The following is a 16,718-nucleotide window of genomic DNA, read 5'->3' as shown; positions in this document are numbered from 1 at the left end:
ACTGTGTGGTTGGAGCGGTTTCCTGGCAGATAGAACAAAAGGTGAAGCAAGCGAATGATGGGGCACCTCCACCTCGTGGGTGTCCAGAGCATCGTTTGTTTGTCCCGGTTGAATTGCGCCCACAGGTGATTCATTGGGCCCACACCTCGCTGCTCACCTGTCAAAACCCTGCATCTGTGTCCTGTGTTCTGCCTGGGCGTGACACAATCCAACCTTTGTTTTTGATGAATTGAATCAAAGGTGCCACTCGCACAGCGAGACTGCTCTATAAACAAGGGACATACATTTTGCGTCATTGGTAAGTACCTGAACACCTCTTTGAGCTGTTTGACCTTGTTGTCAGGATATTTCTTGGCACTACTGTCGTCGAGGAAAGCTCTGGCGTAAGCAAGTGGACCAGCATTGACCTGGGAAAAAAAGACCAGGTCAAAGATCCTAAATGACACAATTCCTGAGAAGGAAAACTGATTTGAAGTAGCACAAGCTTGTGGTTTCGTACCTGCACACTGATGCTGCCTTGCAGTTTGAGCTGCAGGCGGATCATGTCCACCTCGGCGGCCGAGCACAGCAGTCGCAGCTCGCCCACCTTGGCGCTCATCTCGTCTATGGCCACCTCGATTGGGCTCAGGTCGGTCTGGTGCTGGTACATGACTGCTATGCGCTTCTTCACGTACGGGAAACAGTGGGTGGCTGGGTGGGAACGGGAAATAGGACGGGAAGGACACGTAATATGCTTAAAAACATTAAAATCATCACAAAGGTCACACTGAGACATGTAAACACCTTGTGTGTCCAGTTGTGTCTCTGCGGTAACATTTATAATCGGGGTATTAACCATCTCTATCAGTCGGTGTGATTATTAACAAGGCTAGATAACACCTGAACTTTAGTATTAAGTGGACGGGATAGTAATAAACCTCATCTGGCTTAAACTGATTAGCATTTCAAGTGACTGACAAGCACCTGAGTACAATATAGATGGCAACCAGGGAGGTGTTCTTGCTCTTTGCTTCCTGACAGTCATTTCACATGTTGACCTACTGGTGAGGACGGTCCTCCGCTTGCACTGCTCCTCGACCCCTCCCTGCTTCTTGCCCGACACGGTAAACGGCGTCTCGAACACGAAGCGCCGGATGTTGTGGCTCTTCTCGAAGTCGCTCTTCCTGTCCTCCAGCTCCTTGTCGTCCAGGTGGGGCGTGACGTGGGTCACCTGGATGTAGGCATACTTGGAGTCTAGGTCCTTCGGGTTCACCTGTGGGTTCACAAAGAGGCTTTTATTTATAATAACTATAATAATAATAATAACATAGATAGCCGTAAAAGACTAGTGGTTGTGGGAGAACGGATTGACATTTTGACAAACGCGCTTCCAAAAAAAGATGCAATGTGATAATTGGTAAGATTTAAAGGTGCTGGTACATATTTTTAAGCTTTGAACAGAGGCTAGCTGTGTACCTCTGTTTCCAGTCCTTGTGCTAAGCTAAGCTAACATCTCCTGGTCTTCAAGAGTGGTATAAATCCTTGTAACTGCAAGTGGAGGTTCTCACATTACACATACAGCCATTTGATACAAATATTGATTATAGCAGCTTTAAAGGGTACATAATGCTCATTTTCAGGGCATACTTGTATTTTGGGTTTCTTCTAGAACATGTGTAGCCTATATGCTTTAATGTTAAAAAAAAAAAGAATTGTTTTTCTCGTGCTGTCTGTCTGAATAAACCTGTATTCACCCTCTTTCTGAAACCCTCCCAAAAAAGCCCAAGGAAGGGAGTGAGGAAGGAAGATGTTGTAAGTGTCAGGGACTACCGTTTAACCGTCACACAAATGGGATCCCACCTTGCTAGAGTCCTGGATGATCTTGACATTCTCCTGACCAAACTTGTCGGAGTAGAGCTTCAGGAGCCTCTGGGAAATCTCAGACAGCGGGGTGAACTTGGGCTCCTTGTAGATGTATTCCTTTCCGTCTTCATCCTCAAAGAAGCCCTGAGGAGGAGAAGAAGGAAATCACGTGCCGGGTCAACAGTGTTAGGCCACTTGCTCACCTGTAGCTTCAAGTCAATCCTTGAAAAAGACTGTTTAATCCTGCCAACTTGTTTTAATTGTTTTGCAATTTTCCAATAATTTCTTGATTTGAATATGAAAAGAGACTGAACTATTAACATGGGTAATTATTTTTCAAGATTTGACAACTTATATAACCTATAAAGACAAAACACATTTTAACTCAACTAAATAGTCCCCAGAAAGAAATATTGCTGAAGAAAACCCATAAAAGAGATGTATGGCACAGCAGATTTAAGTAATAACTACATTCTTTACTGAAAAAGTCTGATCTTTATTGTTTTCTCTCATGTCTTTATGACTTAAGAACAAGTGGAAAAAAGGTTTTACTGGATAAACATTCTGAATTCCTGAAAAAGACAAATTGGACCGTGAAACCAGTGGGGATAAATGTTTTGCCAAAATACATTTTTCTAAATGCTTTTCTGTGAAAACAGGTGGAAAACAAATTATCAGGTGGATTTGGTTTGTTATTGTAATACAAATGTTGGCCATAAGAGGCACCACTTCCAAATAGGATGAAATAGGTAGGTTTTAATTGAAATAATACAGACTCTCTGTACAGTGTGTTTAAAGTGCATGGAGAAAATAAAACTTGCAGTTGTACACTTCAGCCTTTTCTGTTTCGAAACTCGTTTTACAATAACAAGCACAAAGAAACCTGCCCCCTGTTCCTTCGCCATAAACATCAGAAAGACAACATTTTCAATCAGACTTTGAAAACAGACCAGCAGAATTATTTCCCCTCACTCGTTTTTTAAGGGATAAAATACAACTAATCAAATGAAGAAACACAGACACTCAATGATTTGGGTGAATAGAAATCCAACACTGCATGCTAACTTAACAATGAAGTAGAAAGAGGAGTATGAAAACAACAGACATGCAAACTCCAGCTGGTCACCTCCCAAACAATATTTGATTCAAGCAGTACTCAGTCATGTATCCATGGAAAAGCACACAGAAGTGTGTGGGTGGAGCAGGCCAGGATACCCACTGAAGGGGCAGGGGGGTGCAAGCGTTTGCCATTTAGCTTATATACAACAGTAACACTTAAAAATGCACTTTTGTTGTTGCATATGCCACAACATCTGCATTTAAATGACTATTTTCCCACTTTTGGGAACCACGTTGTTGTTCTTCGGCAATCGCAACCCACCATCGAGATAAATGTAGGCTACATTCTGGCACTGATTGAACTGAATGACATCAGCTCTCAAACAATATAATGGTGCAAGGACATGGAAGAGAACCCCAGGTTAACACACACAGCGGAACCTTTTACACACTTACCGCAGCCTTGGAGGGGGGGAGGAGAGAAGAAGACACATCTCTATTAAAAGGATAACATTCAAAGGTCCGTGTGTGTGTGTGTGTGTGTGTGTGTGTGTGTGTGTCTGTGTGCGCACTGAATGTGCATACTGGCAAATGGAAAGAGATAACATAACCATCACACTGATAATAAAGGGTTTGGATTAAGTTAGCATTCATGCATTGTATTGTTTTTTTTCTCCATTGTTTCTTTTTTTGTCTCTTGGAAACTCCGCCCCTTACCTGTCCAAAGAAGGCCACTCTGAAGTATGTGCCCAGCAGTCTTTTGCCAGAGTGCATCACCTCCATCACTTTAGTATAGGCACGGTGGAGGGTATCATACAGGTGAGTCAGTTTCTGTTAACAAATCAATAAATCAGAACATGAACATGCCCTTTTAAATGATCTCTGTAATCTTTACCACCATTCCATACTGGTCATACCAGACCAAAGTAAGGCTGCAGCAGCAACATTCTTAAGTCTCCATTTATACCTTTTTATAACTAATAACAACTTCTAAACACAAAATTAACAAGTTAAACCAAATATAGCATATATAGCATATCCTTATGTATCTATTGCAGGGTTATTGGAATGATACATTTTTTTAATCCAAGATGCACACCATGTTCCATGAAATGTTCACACTAATCCTGCTATTACCTCAAAGTCCCTGCGCTGCTCGTAGATGGGGATGATGAGCCTGTAGACGTCAGCGATAAGCTCATAACGCTCCGCCTTCCAGAGGCCATCAGCGCACTCCTCCAAAAGCTCCATCAACACCTCCTGGACAGATACATACATGTAAACTTCATTAATTTCCCCGCAGTCTCGGCTTGGATTATATAATTGCTGCAAAGAGGGACATTTCGGTTGGCTGTTATTTCTCTAGAAGACTCCAAACTGAGCATAGTGTTCCTGTAAAGACAGCCGACGCGGGAGGAAATGAATCCATCATCTCCTTTCTTTTTTTATTGGGGGATGAGCTTGTAAAGAGGAAAAGGTTTTCAGAGCGGACGGAGAGAAAAAAGTGTTTTTCCATTGTCTCCGGGGTCTGTTGATCGACTTGTAAAAAGCTCACCCATTCTCCAGCCATCACTTTCAATTTCACCGGGTTATCAGTTCACAGGGAGATCTGGTCTCGGCCCACTGTGTCAACAAGCCACTTGCCCTGCCGGAGTGCCCTGGAGCAAGGAATCCCTGAACACCTCCAGGGGTGCTGGACTTGAGCCCTCCTGAGATTTTTGTTTTCTCAAGGTGATTAACAGCACATGTACCAAGCCCTGGCTCAAAGTCTAGACTGTCATTTAGTCTACACAGAGCAATAGATACTCTGAACAGAGATAAGAGCTCTTTTAGACATTAGTCAATGTGTGACAGCTTCAAACATACACATCCTAAACGCTGGGTTAACACAGCTGAACGTGCAGATATTCAGAGCACGGGCGAGTGGAGGATTCCACCGTACCTCGTTGAAGTGGACGTCCTGCATCCCGACGTCCTCCATCATGGCTGCCTCCTCGTCGATGTTTGGGGTTGTGACGCGGAAGGCTGAGCAGCCCTGCCTGAACATACCTAACACGCAGAGACAGAACCAACAGGAGGGGAAGGTTTCATTCAAAGTTAATACAAATAAATAAAAAATACAACACGGAAAATAACAAACACATTGGAAATATTAATAAGACATTTGCTTAGCTGACATTCTTCTTGCATTAAATAAAGAAATAACAATGTTGACATATAATGTAGCTGCGACACACTAATATGTACAGTAGCTACAGCTATCTGCTAGTTAAGCTACCACAACGGGTCATCTTTCTCTTCATTTGACATTGTACCTGCGGGTGTAAAGAGGCACCTGTCAGTAAACCAATGACATAAGGATTTCATGAACACGCCTGAAAACATACGCAGTAAAAGAACCAAGAAATGTGAAGAGTAAATAAGGCCAGCAAATAAAAGATAAAACATATTATTTATAAAAATGAGAGGGAATCTGCATTAATTTGTGCAGACATTCCTTAGTTTTGATATGTGTAAGATATACATTTTTATGACTGAGCATCTAATCTTCTTTCTCTCGTGTTAAACAGAGGCCCTATCATGAGTATGATAGGCCCTCTGTAAATTGGGATTGTAAAAGTTCAAATGGTAAGCAGTTATTTATTATAAAAAGGAAGCACACCACGTTCAGAAAACACATGCTTCTGCTGCCAATCCTCAACTCACCTTTCCTCCACAGGTACTCCGCTACCAGGGCAGCAACGTGCACGTAACACATGGCTGCCTGCAGGTGAAGTGGACAAACACAATCACAGCTTAGCACAGAAATGCTATACTAAAGTGAAATGTAAAAGCAGTTGTGTCCTGTAAGTTTGTGCCAGCTAACTGAAATTAAAAATGTCATAATGATTAAAATATGTTTTGTTTTAAATGTTTAAAAATATAAAAATGACCTCCGAGAAATCTCCGTTCTTGTTGTGGATGCGGGCCATGCTGTCCAGCCAGGTCTTGCGGAGCTCTGGCGTGCTGGTGTAGGACTTGGCCAAGCTGTACTGGAGGTCCACCAGCATCTCTGGGTCGTTCTCGTGCTCCTTCATCTGTTCTGTGGCCATCAGCACCGTCCTGATGCGCTTTGTCAGGTCCTTAACATCTGATGGAAATGCTGTGTGCTACAATGGTACAAGCACATTAGCTCCTCTATTCAATTCAATTCAGTTTATTTTGTATAGCCCAAAATCACAAATGTGCCTGCTTTACAATCTGTACACAGACGACATCCCTGACCTTTGACCTTACATCGGATCAGGAAAAACTCCCCAAAAAAACTGAAAAAAACCTTTCAGGGGGAAACAATGGAAGAAACCTTCAGGAGAGCAACAGAGGAGGATCCCTCTCCCCGGATGAACAGAAGCAATAGATGTCATGTGTACAGAATGAACAGTGTTACAGAGTTACATAAACACATTCAATGAATATGACAGAAATTACGAATAATTAGTAGTAGGCATGGACCACGATCCAGATTTCCACAATCCATGAAAAAGAAGGAAGTAGAGATGAGGGGCATCAGCGGGGCCATGGCAGGAGGCAGGGCCCAGGAGGCATCGCGAAGGAGGCAGGAATTGGCTTTTTTTAGCAAAAGTGGTTAAACCAGCCACCTTAGTTTTTTCTTTTTTTCAATTTCTTTTATCTTTTATTTCTGGTTTGTTTGTTTTTCTATGTAAATCATTCTGGTGATTAATTTTCTACGGAATTACAAATAAATAATAAAGGTTTTGCCAGAATAATCTTGAAAAAACCCATAAATTCCTGATTTATTTTCTTTAATTTGTAATGTTTTTTCCGGATCTTTTGCGTTTGTAATACTTATTTGTGCCACAAGAGGATAAAGTGCAGCACTAGCATATATTTTAAATAGGACAAAGATTCATGTTTTCTTCCAGGTGAGAAGATAATAATAATAACAACATCTCTATGTCAACACAAGGTACATGTTTTATAAAGTTATGTAAATCAAACCTCATAGAAGCTCACCTTGATGCTCTTGTCACTGTTGGCACAGTTGTTAATGATGGAGAGCGACTGCTGGAATCGGGTCCCCCCGATGCCGATGACATCGGCAATCAGCTGACTGACAGCAATGACCACCTGGGGCGAAAATAGAGAGAAAGTGACGCATGACCTGCGAGGACACAGGCTTTCTTCACGCGTGGATACACATACCTGCAGGTGTGTTCGGACAAAGGACTTGCGTCCGGTGTAGTCAAAGTTGCTTTTCATGAGGAAGTAGAGGAGATGGGCAGCGTCGCTGCGGATGGAGCTCAGCTTGGAGTTGCAGCACTTGAGGATTTCATAGCACAGAGAGGCACACATGTCGGCCCGGCCATCAAAGAAGGTGCAGGGGAACTGGAGGGGAGGGGGGGGGAGACAGGAAATAATGCAGGTTTTTAGGAAAGATGATATTCAAGACAAAATGTCCTTATTTCCGTAGCCACCCACAAATTGAAATCACCTTGTAGATGAAGGTCCTCAGGGAGGTGAAGACCTGTTTGAGGGCAGCCTCGGACTGAGGGATCTGCAGGAAGCACAGATGCACCTGGAACACTTTCTTCATCAGGGGGTTGTGACCGAGATCCGAATTCAACTGCGTCTGAGGACACAGCAGAGCGCGTCGGACCAACCAGAACCCGAGTGTCATGCATTGTGGGGGTTTGTACCCAGATAGTTTGATACCTTGAAGCCCATGATGAAGATGCTGAGTGTGTCCAGCACAGTCAGACAGACCTCTGTGGACACGTTGGCCTCCAGCAGGCACTGGCTGCTCACGTCTGCATCCGTGTGAGAGTACACTGCACGAGAAAGCACAAATGCCCTGAGGAAATATGGCTTCATTACAGCGATAGATATCGAGCACATCGTCCGCTTGATTTCATTTAGCTGACGCTTTTATCCACAGCGACTTACAATAAGTGCATTCAACTATGAGAGTACAAACTCAGAACAAGAATCAAGAAAGTACATCATATTCAAGAGAGCCAAACTACAAAGTGCTATAAGTGCCATGTAAGTGCTTTTTTCTTTTTTTCTGTTATTCAAGCTATTGTCGGAAAATGTGTGTTTTTAGTTTGCGGTGGAAGATTTGGAGACTTTCTGCAGTCCTGATGTCGGATAATACGGAAGCCCTCAGGGTCCTGTGTTTATGATTTATGATTTTGCAAGTATAGTATTTCCTTTTTTTAAATCTATGAAGTTGTTGAAAGAAGAAAGAAAAAAGGTTTTCACAAGGATCATTTTTACTACTGTTTTAGTTTTCTTCTGTAAAAAAGGGTGGAAAAACATTTGGCAGGTCATATTTTTGTTGTTGTTGTTTAATTTACTTAACTTTCTAACAATATACCTTGCGATATATGACAGTATACCTACTGATAGCCTCGGTGGAAATGAACAGAAACAATAGAACGGGATGTTTTAACATTGGGGAATATGAAAGTCACTTTATTTGTTTACGTGCCCACTATTTGCCCAATAAACATCTGCAGAGGACAGGAAGGCTCACTGTTGTTGAAGGTGTGAGCGTTCTCCAGAGTTCCCAGCTGCTGAAGGCGGGCATGCAAGATCCCCGCCCTGTTACGAGACACAGGTAGAGTCAGAGACTTCCTGTCGGGGGCTACAGGCCCCGCCCCCTCCTGGCTCCTGTTGGCAGGAGAGAAATGCCAGTTATGCTCACAGGAAAGCAAAGTTACTGCTTAGATGAAGAGGCACGGAGGGATCGGGCGAACGCAAATCAAATGAGGGAATATGTCAGCATTAAAAAGCAGATGAATGAGCATCATGCATTCAATGGGACAAAAAGACAGCAATGTCTTACCCATGCAGGAGGGGCCGCAACATTAATCACAAAACAACTGGCCAGCAGTGTTACAGAAGAGGGAACAAACCAAAGGCAAAAGGGGTTAAAAGGTCCAATACGTAAGCGTGAGTCATATTGTTGCATAGATAATGCACAAAATTAGTTTTAAGTTCAAGAATCAATTCTAAAATGAGATACGGGGACATTATTTATGCGCTTGAACACTTTACCTGACAATGAATCTCTTCCCCATGTATCTGAACTGATGAAGGCAGACTCTGCAGGGAAAACACAGAACAGGGAAGTCAATCCCCTGAAGTCATTTCCACCCAACTATCTAATCAACGTTATCATGAAGAGCTTGTCTGGTCATGTACTCACTCTATCAATGTGAAGAAGTCTGTCAGTTCGGAGGGAGCGGCTTTGTTCCAGTACGCAAAAAGGGCCTCTGAGGTGATGAGACGGTGAGAAAAGAGTACAATGTTGTTCATGTGGACCTGTGTGTGTCAGAATCCAGTACAATGACTCAGACGGGCTGCCCTACCCTCCGACATGCTCTTGAGGATGTGCAGAAAGCACATGAGCACGTTTTTGATCTCGTCCCGGTCCAGTTTGTTGCAGCGCAGCACGGCACTGCCCAGAGCCGAGGCACACTGGTACTGATGGGGAGCAGGAAAAGTGGGGCGAGGCGGAAATGAAAGGGGGGGAGAAAAGATGTAGTTATTGGGCGCGGATTTGCAGGAAAATGGAAACTCCAAATAGATAAAGAACGTCAGAGGTGAGAAATGTCAAGCGTTTTCCTCGGAGGGAGACAAAGTACTTAAGGGCTGCAGCAGCTCTTTGAGATAACATGGAATCCAGGTTTTCAGGAAACACATTGATGGCGACATTACAGCATCTGATGAAATACTTGAAAGCGGCCGGCTCAGCATCCGCATTGGGAAAAGCACGCTCACTCCCTGATGTGGGACACTCAGAAGAAAAGAAGGATTTTGGCCGTATTGTGCAGATGTCTGCATGTTTTGGTCTCTAAATTGGAATCATTCCACGCAAGAAGTAACAAAAGCACCAGATCTGGTTTATCGTCACAAATTTGCTGTACAAATTGTAACCAAAAGTCTCCGGTGGAGAGGTCACCGAGGTCAAACAAAATACTTGTATCGGTGTGTTTTCCCCGTGACTTCCGACGTGTTTGCCGTGATCACTGTCGCTGTCCTGCGGCAAGCCAGGTAGAGGCACGGACAGGAGGGAGAAGTCCATGGTGACCCGCTTGGTCGCACGGTTCAGAGGTGGGACTCGGCCCCCGGGGTCCAGGGGGAGAGGGGGCACGTTGACAGAGTGCCTCCTGGGAAATCTCTCTCTTTGGTGGGGTTGGGTAGTTACAGAGCAAAGGGAAGGGGTGTGGGTGCTCTGGAGGGAGGAGAGCGTGGATGTCCAAGAGGGAAAATTGATCAAATTCATGGGAGAGCTTTGCAAACTATCCACCTTCACCCTTATGTTTTGTTGGCATCGGCTTTACTTTCATCACATTTTCATTCTATTGGGTCTCGCAGACCAGCGGCTTTTACCACAACGCAAATATTGCAAATCAAGTGGTTGTCCCGCCTCGTTCAAGTACCCACCTTCTCCAGGGAGTTGGTCTTGTCACTGCTCTTGTCCAGCAAGCTGTTTCCAGAGTCGGTGGAGACCAGAGAGCCTCTGGAGTCTGCGTGTTGCACTGAGCTGACGTTGGGAGTGGAGCTGTGAGGGGAGGCTGCAGGGACAAGAGTACAAAGAAAATACGTTTTGGGCATGTCAGAAGATGGGATTATATCTACAGTGTACAAGTTGATATACAGAAGAGCGCATACATTTGCTGCCAAATTAAAAATGACTAAAATTGTGGTCCAACATGGAAAATGAGTCCAGAAAAAGTAAAATAATAACTGAGTTTCAGCTTCCAGATTTCACCAGAAATGTATAACCCACTTAAAGTCATAAGACAATGGGCCCCTGGTCACAAACATGCATCTACTTGTAGTCGTACCAACTTGTGTGAGCAATGTTAGGAATGTCTGCTCATTATGAAGACCTAAAAGAGAATTCCAGCTGCATCAGCTCTGACTTTGCGCCTGGTAAGACACTGGAGTGAGCATTTACCTGTTCCAGAGATGACTCCAAACACATCTTTGTGGAGAGCATTTTCTATGCAGCTCCCAGGTTTCTGGGAGGTCACCATGGAGTTGGGTACCAGAGAGTCCTCCCTGGCATTCTGGGACAGAGAGTGACAAAGTAAAAGAATGTTTTCAGCTGAACCAACATAAACCCAGTAATTCACGTTTTGATGAAATAGCAGGTCTTGCTGGAAACAGATAGAAGCCACTGTTCACTTTCCCACCACTAGATGTCAGGCTTACATTGTGGTTGCTGAAGGGGGCAGACTCCTTCAAGTCAAGTCTGTAAACGTTCTCCTGGAGCAGACCAAACAGAGGGAGGTAGAGGGTGGCGAGTCTGGCCTGCTGGCTCTGGAATGACACAGTAGGTACTCATACAGTCAAAAAAGTGTGACCCAAAACCCCAAACATTTGGCAAATTAAAAAAAACTCTGGGTGTTCAGCATACAGTAAAGGTGGCCGAGAACTCACTTTCGCAGCATAGCGGTCGTCAAACGTGTGTTTGATCATCAGCCCCTTGAGCACCTGGATGGCGATCTGACGGATCTCTCGAAACTCCTGAAGGGCACCACCCACCTCCCTCAGCAGCAGCCCCACCAGAAAGTGGTTTTGACAGAAGTCGTCGGTCAGAGAATAGTCCAGCTGAAGATCTGAGTCGCGTATCAGTCAGCAGAAATAACATTCACATTGAAAGATTAAAAGATACTGAGAGGATGCCCAGAACAAGCAGACTATACATTGCACCACTTAGATAAAAGTATGTGTCATTTACCTTGGAACCTTTGGATTCTGCCTTTTCCAAAGGGCATGGGAAGATTAAGAGGGACATAGTGCTCATGGTTGCAAACAACACGCAGGAACTCAAACTTGAATTCATACAAAGTCTGGAATGAAAAAGAAAACACATTTTAAGGAAGTTTGTATTGGTCTAAAGTTAGCTTTTAATGACTGAATGATGAATAAGAATATTGTGGATGGTAGAAGGAAAGCATTTTAACCTTGGAGTCTCCAGGCATAAAGCAATTCATGTAGTTATTGATCTGCTTGAATATGAAGCCTCTGTCCATGAAAGTGAAGCAGCGCTGAGTGAAAAGGTGAAAGAAACATTATAAATCTGATTTCTTTCTGCAAGCGGAATTTTCTTTGAATTAAACTGAATAATCTTTTAAAAAAATTGAATCATTTATAAATATCTGCAGTGACGATGATTTGTACATATCTCTACCGACCCGAAACCAAAGGGACATTTTTGTAATAATCTACGTATCAAAAGGCAATACGGGACTGCATGCACTGGGAGTAGGGCCCACCTTGATGAAAACTGCCAGACTGTGATTGGCATTGCGAGCCGCATCCAGGTTGTCCTTGTATTTCTGGGTGATGTGTGGCATCAGCATATTCACCAGAGTCTCCGCTGCGTGGTAGAAGGATGCTGAGAAACGCTGGTTCCTGGAGAGCTGGACGAGGGAAGCAAACATAAAAGAGGGGGAGGATTGAGACTCCGAGGAAATAAGTGAGAGAAAGGAACAGAAGACAAAAAGAAGACCTACCTTGACTTTCCCACTCTCAATGAGATAATGAACCATTGATTTCACCAGAGCTTCAAAGAAGTACCATGAATACTGTAACACAAACACAGAGTCACTGCAAGGAAAAACCTTAAACCTAAACGTAATTTACATCAGTCATATGTCAGTCACCCGCTTAGAATGTTATCAGCGGATTGAATGGGCGTGATCAGCGGTTATCAGCCTCACAGATGTCAGAGGTTAGAAGGGGCCTGCTACTAGGTTCAGAAGGCCGTTATTCACATGGTTGATCACTAGTACAAATAAAAGACGATTGACGCTAACCTTAAGTGGTGGTAGTAATTATGATAGGAGCAAAGGAGAAAGTCAGGTGACATTGAATAAAGAGCACCAGTATGTAACGTAAGGGATCGGGTTGGTGGTCAAACAAACGCAAGACTTCCACCCGGGAAACTGCTGTTTATGCCCTGTGTGAAAGTTAATTTATCTAACCTAACTTAACTTAAAAGTAACCTAACTTAACTTAAAAGTAACGTAGTGTAACGTAACGTAATTTACTTACATAAGTACCAGACGTACCCCAAACATGATCTTTTCCTAAACCTAAGTAGGTGCCGTTTGCCCTATTGGATAACGGCCGTCTAGTGGGATGATAACATTCGGACAGGGTGTGCTTCAGTTAACCTATTTAAAAAGAAGTATGGCATTTTGTTGGAAAATCTATCTTTTCGCTGAGTAGCATGAAAGAAAACTACATATTTGGTCAAAATGGAGTTTGGAATTGGACTTACTGGCATCAAATAAAAATATTAAGCCATAGAAATGTAGAAATAGCATACAAACAGTGTGCACAATTTGAAGTAACTACAAAATTAAAGCTAGAATGCTAAACTAGGTACTAGCTAACTAGGGAAGGAAGCGTATCTGTGTGTCCATGCTGGTTTGTTCCCCAGCTTAATGCCCTCTTACTACGAGACATAAATGACACCTTTCAATGGGTTTTATGTTCTCAACAATGTATGTTTATCACCTGCCTACAGCGTACAGCCCACTGAAGTTTACTCCTTAAAACTAACGCTCTCTAATTTGCAGGCAAGACCTTTTTCTTTCTGTTTTTCTAAAGACATTGTTATCTCCACACAGGCTGAACGTTTTTTTTACCATTCCAACTGGATTTGAAGCATCTCCCTTTCTTCCTTTGCAATTTGAACTGTGAAGACAGCCCATACCAATTTCTTACAATGTTTGTTTGTATCAAGAGCATCGGCCCCGGAAAATACAGATGAACCCCCAAGGAGACAGCTAGCCTTTTGCACAAAAGCTAAACTGAATTAGCTTGACTAGCTTTGCTACCATCATGTATATTATAATAATGTATATAATAATCATGTATAGGTGTAAAATTATCGTCCTAAAAAGAAATGCTTTAGAAAGAGGCATTGCCACCGTTAGTTAGGTAACAATGATTACCTTTAGCAGCTTGTTGCTAGTTAGGAAGTCTGTGGACGGCTTGAGAATGGCCGTCATGGCTTTAGCCAGCTCCTCGTGAACTGTTTTTACATCGGTTGAGGAATAAGGATCCGGCTTAAACACGTACTGAGAGAAAAAGAAAAATCAGATTGTATCAATTTACTTTCTCCAGAAACAGAGGAACATAACAACAATATATTGTCTGGGTATCATCATCATAAATATAGTGAGTAAAATACTGCACCTTGATATAAGATCTCAAGTAATGTTCAAGCCCCTCTTCGTGGCACTGGGCCACAACATGAACCATCACCCTGAAGAGAAATATATAAGGATATAGAAATATAAAAGAATATACAAGGGGAAGTGAGGCTCACTGGAAGGAACGAGCCAAAGATAGGAATTACATGTACTCCTTCTGATGCACTAACACCTCATTTACACACTACCTACACAGCTTCAAAGGCTAGTCACACACACACACACACACACACACACACACAAACACACACACACACACACACAACTGAGATATAAGACACATACATGGAGTGTGCACGACATAGGTGAGCATCTAATGAGAAGGCCATTACAGAGAAACAGAGGCATGCACTTTGGAAAGATGAAAGTGCAGTTATTATTTCATGAAGTTTGTTAAAAGAGACCAACAAATATATTACTGCTGAAACTTGGATTTCACACATGGGTGTGTAAATGTGTGTGTGTGTGGTTTGCCTGGTCACGTTGACAGCCACATCCTCGTGTGTGGCTCTGGTTAGGACGCAGAACAGCTGGTTGAGGATGGTGGGCAGAAAGTTGACCATCACATGACCCTCCATCGCATGGAGACTCTAAGAGGATTAAGGAAATACAAAATATATATATTTATATTTATATTCCCTTAAATGCTAGAAATACAATATTGCGTTTATAGAAGAGGCGTGTATAGAAGGGTGTGTTCCGGTGTTTTCTTTGGCGCATTAGATATACCTTTAGGTATTTAACCAGCTCCCCCTCTGAAGCTTGTTCTGACATCTCCATGATTTGACAGTGGTAGAAAAAGTTGTGCAAGTGCTGATCCTAAAGGAAACATATTATTTTAATATATATTTTATTTACATTTACAATAAGCAGGTGATCCTAAAGGAAACATATTATTTTAATACACATTTTATTTAAATTTACAATGAGCAGGTGATAGTAATGGACATAATTTGTACCTACCTGAGTGTAAACTGTGGAGACGAGGTGAGTTGAGACTTTGAACAGGGGTTTTCCTCCGTCGACCCATTTGATCTCCGAACCAGAGTGCTGCAATGACGAGTGGGCAGCAATTACCACCCTGCATACTGAATAAAAACTGCATTACCTGATTAATGCTCAGGCATAGACAAGTTGATCAGTGAGAGGTTTATTTTGTAAAATAGGATGACGAGCTGTTTGCCAAATGGCGACAGTGGACGATAAGCCTTTAAAAAAGAATTCCAACTTGAGTCCTTAAAAATAGAAAATAAATGGCAGGTTTTGTACGTTTATTTTTTAACAGATGTCCTACCAAACAACTTAGTAAATAGGCTCAACGTTGTCAAATCTAATTTTGAGAAAAGTGTTTCTTAAACAGGCAGGTCATTTGAAATCCCCAATTTTGTGTACATAGTAATTAAATGTACACAGTTAGCCCTGCATTTAAGAAACAACACTAAGGGGTCTCAATGGTGAGATGAAATTGATTGTTAGTCCTAATGAATAACACTTGAATGCTAATCATATTTCACAGGAATTTTATATGAAAGCGTGTTGAACCCCTGCAAGGCCCCAATCCAATCACCGCTAATAAGATCTTTATTCATTAACCACAAGCGGCATCAGATCCTATGGTAATGTAAGTGGATGTGAATCCTTTAAACCAATTTGGAAAATTGACTCCTGTGTTTGCAAAAAGAAGTCGGATTGTATTAAAGTCTATGAGAAATAAAACTTCTCTCTTGATTTATTCCCTCAGTAAACACAGTTTATGGTCTCAATCTCTAGCTTCAAGTCATCTTCAATACAGCATGATGTTGATTTAGTACACTATGGTACATTTAGAGTCAAACAGACCATAAAGCATGGTATGTTTTAGGGCGGGGCTACGAGGTGATTGACAGGTTGCTACCACAACATTGTCCAGTCTGGGAGTTACCATGTTTTCCTTTTAGGAATTTAAGTCTTTAACCCTTACATAGTGTGTTTTTAGTTCATTAAAAAGTGAATTGAAAACTTTAGTTGCCTAAAAATGTCTTATTCAGCTTTCTAGTGTCACTTCTGGTTGCAAAAAAAGAAATGGAGACCAAGATAAAAAAAACAAGATGGCATTGCCTAAAGCCAAGATGGCGATGGCCAAAAACCTGAAGCTTAAACAATCAATGACTTGCCATAAATAACAAGAAGATGGGCAGTCCTAGAGTCCTCAGGGACCCTCACAGCCTTACCATGACCTAAACTGCCTACCAATTCCACACATAACTCTTGAACAAATAATCAGATGTAGAAAACAACTGTTCTTCTTACCTTATTGATACCATCTTGAGAACCAAGGTACCCGATGGGCAGATTGGCGGCCACCGGCAGCAGCTGTTCGTTCATGATGACTCTGCCATCCCTCAGCAGAGGCAGCCATGCTGAACCCACTGTGTGTAAAGCAGGCACAGCCACATGTTTGTAAAGCAGTGGTAATACTGGGCCGGCTGCAGCGGGAAGATAACCATTTAAAATATCTCCACCTACTGGGGAGACTCATGAAAACTACCATCACACACGCATTACGTCTGCCCGTATCAAACAGTTTTCTTTCTA

The 16,718-nt window shown here is 42.6% G+C and overlaps 1 protein-coding gene across 2 annotated transcripts in view; it reads right to left on the bottom strand.

Annotated features, from left to right (window-relative positions):
- dock9b (dedicator of cytokinesis 9b) overlaps positions 1-16,718 on the bottom strand; it is a 39,169-nt gene that overhangs the window by 6,222 nt on the left and 16,229 nt on the right. The window contains exons 20-51 of one of the 2 annotated variants that reach the window (XM_034548235.1): positions 16,434-16,552; positions 15,108-15,194; positions 14,874-14,963; positions 14,619-14,734; positions 14,128-14,197; positions 13,884-14,009; positions 12,435-12,506; positions 12,195-12,341; positions 11,883-11,966; positions 11,657-11,768; positions 11,356-11,534; positions 11,128-11,235; positions 10,871-10,982; positions 10,354-10,484; positions 9,276-9,390; positions 9,113-9,179; positions 8,962-9,009; positions 8,438-8,574; positions 7,615-7,730; positions 7,394-7,531; positions 7,105-7,287; positions 6,916-7,029; positions 5,835-6,050; positions 5,608-5,665; positions 4,844-4,950; positions 4,039-4,161; positions 3,619-3,732; positions 3,358-3,363; positions 1,840-1,986; positions 1,042-1,252; positions 500-690; positions 307-407 (exon numbers count right to left, since the gene is read on the bottom strand). In XM_034548235.1, coding sequence (XP_034404126.1) covers positions 307-407; positions 500-690; positions 1,042-1,252; positions 1,840-1,986; positions 3,358-3,363; positions 3,619-3,732; positions 4,039-4,161; positions 4,844-4,950; positions 5,608-5,665; positions 5,835-6,050; positions 6,916-7,029; positions 7,105-7,287; positions 7,394-7,531; positions 7,615-7,730; positions 8,438-8,574; positions 8,962-9,009; positions 9,113-9,179; positions 9,276-9,390; positions 10,354-10,484; positions 10,871-10,982; positions 11,128-11,235; positions 11,356-11,534; positions 11,657-11,768; positions 11,883-11,966; positions 12,195-12,341; positions 12,435-12,506; positions 13,884-14,009; positions 14,128-14,197; positions 14,619-14,734; positions 14,874-14,963; positions 15,108-15,194; positions 16,434-16,552 — 3,745 coding nt within the window. Of the gene's footprint in view, positions 1-306; positions 408-499; positions 691-1,041; positions 1,253-1,839; positions 1,987-3,357; positions 3,364-3,618; positions 3,733-4,038; positions 4,162-4,843; positions 4,951-5,607; positions 5,666-5,834; positions 6,051-6,915; positions 7,030-7,104; positions 7,288-7,393; positions 7,532-7,614; positions 7,731-8,437; positions 8,575-8,961; positions 9,010-9,112; positions 9,180-9,275; positions 10,142-10,353; positions 10,485-10,870; positions 10,983-11,127; positions 11,236-11,355; positions 11,535-11,656; positions 11,769-11,882; positions 11,967-12,194; positions 12,342-12,434; positions 12,507-13,883; positions 14,010-14,127; positions 14,198-14,618; positions 14,735-14,873; positions 14,964-15,107; positions 15,195-16,433; positions 16,553-16,718 lie in introns of those variants that run through there. The other variant, XM_034548242.1, reaches the window with a different exon arrangement.

The sequence above is a fragment of the Cyclopterus lumpus genome, chromosome 2 (assembly GCF_009769545.1).
Source record: "Cyclopterus lumpus isolate fCycLum1 chromosome 2, fCycLum1.pri, whole genome shotgun sequence".
Lineage (NCBI taxonomy): Eukaryota > Metazoa > Chordata > Actinopteri > Perciformes > Cyclopteridae > Cyclopterus > Cyclopterus lumpus.
Note: the sequence above shows the minus strand (reverse complement) of the source record. Positions and strands in the feature narration are given on the sequence as shown.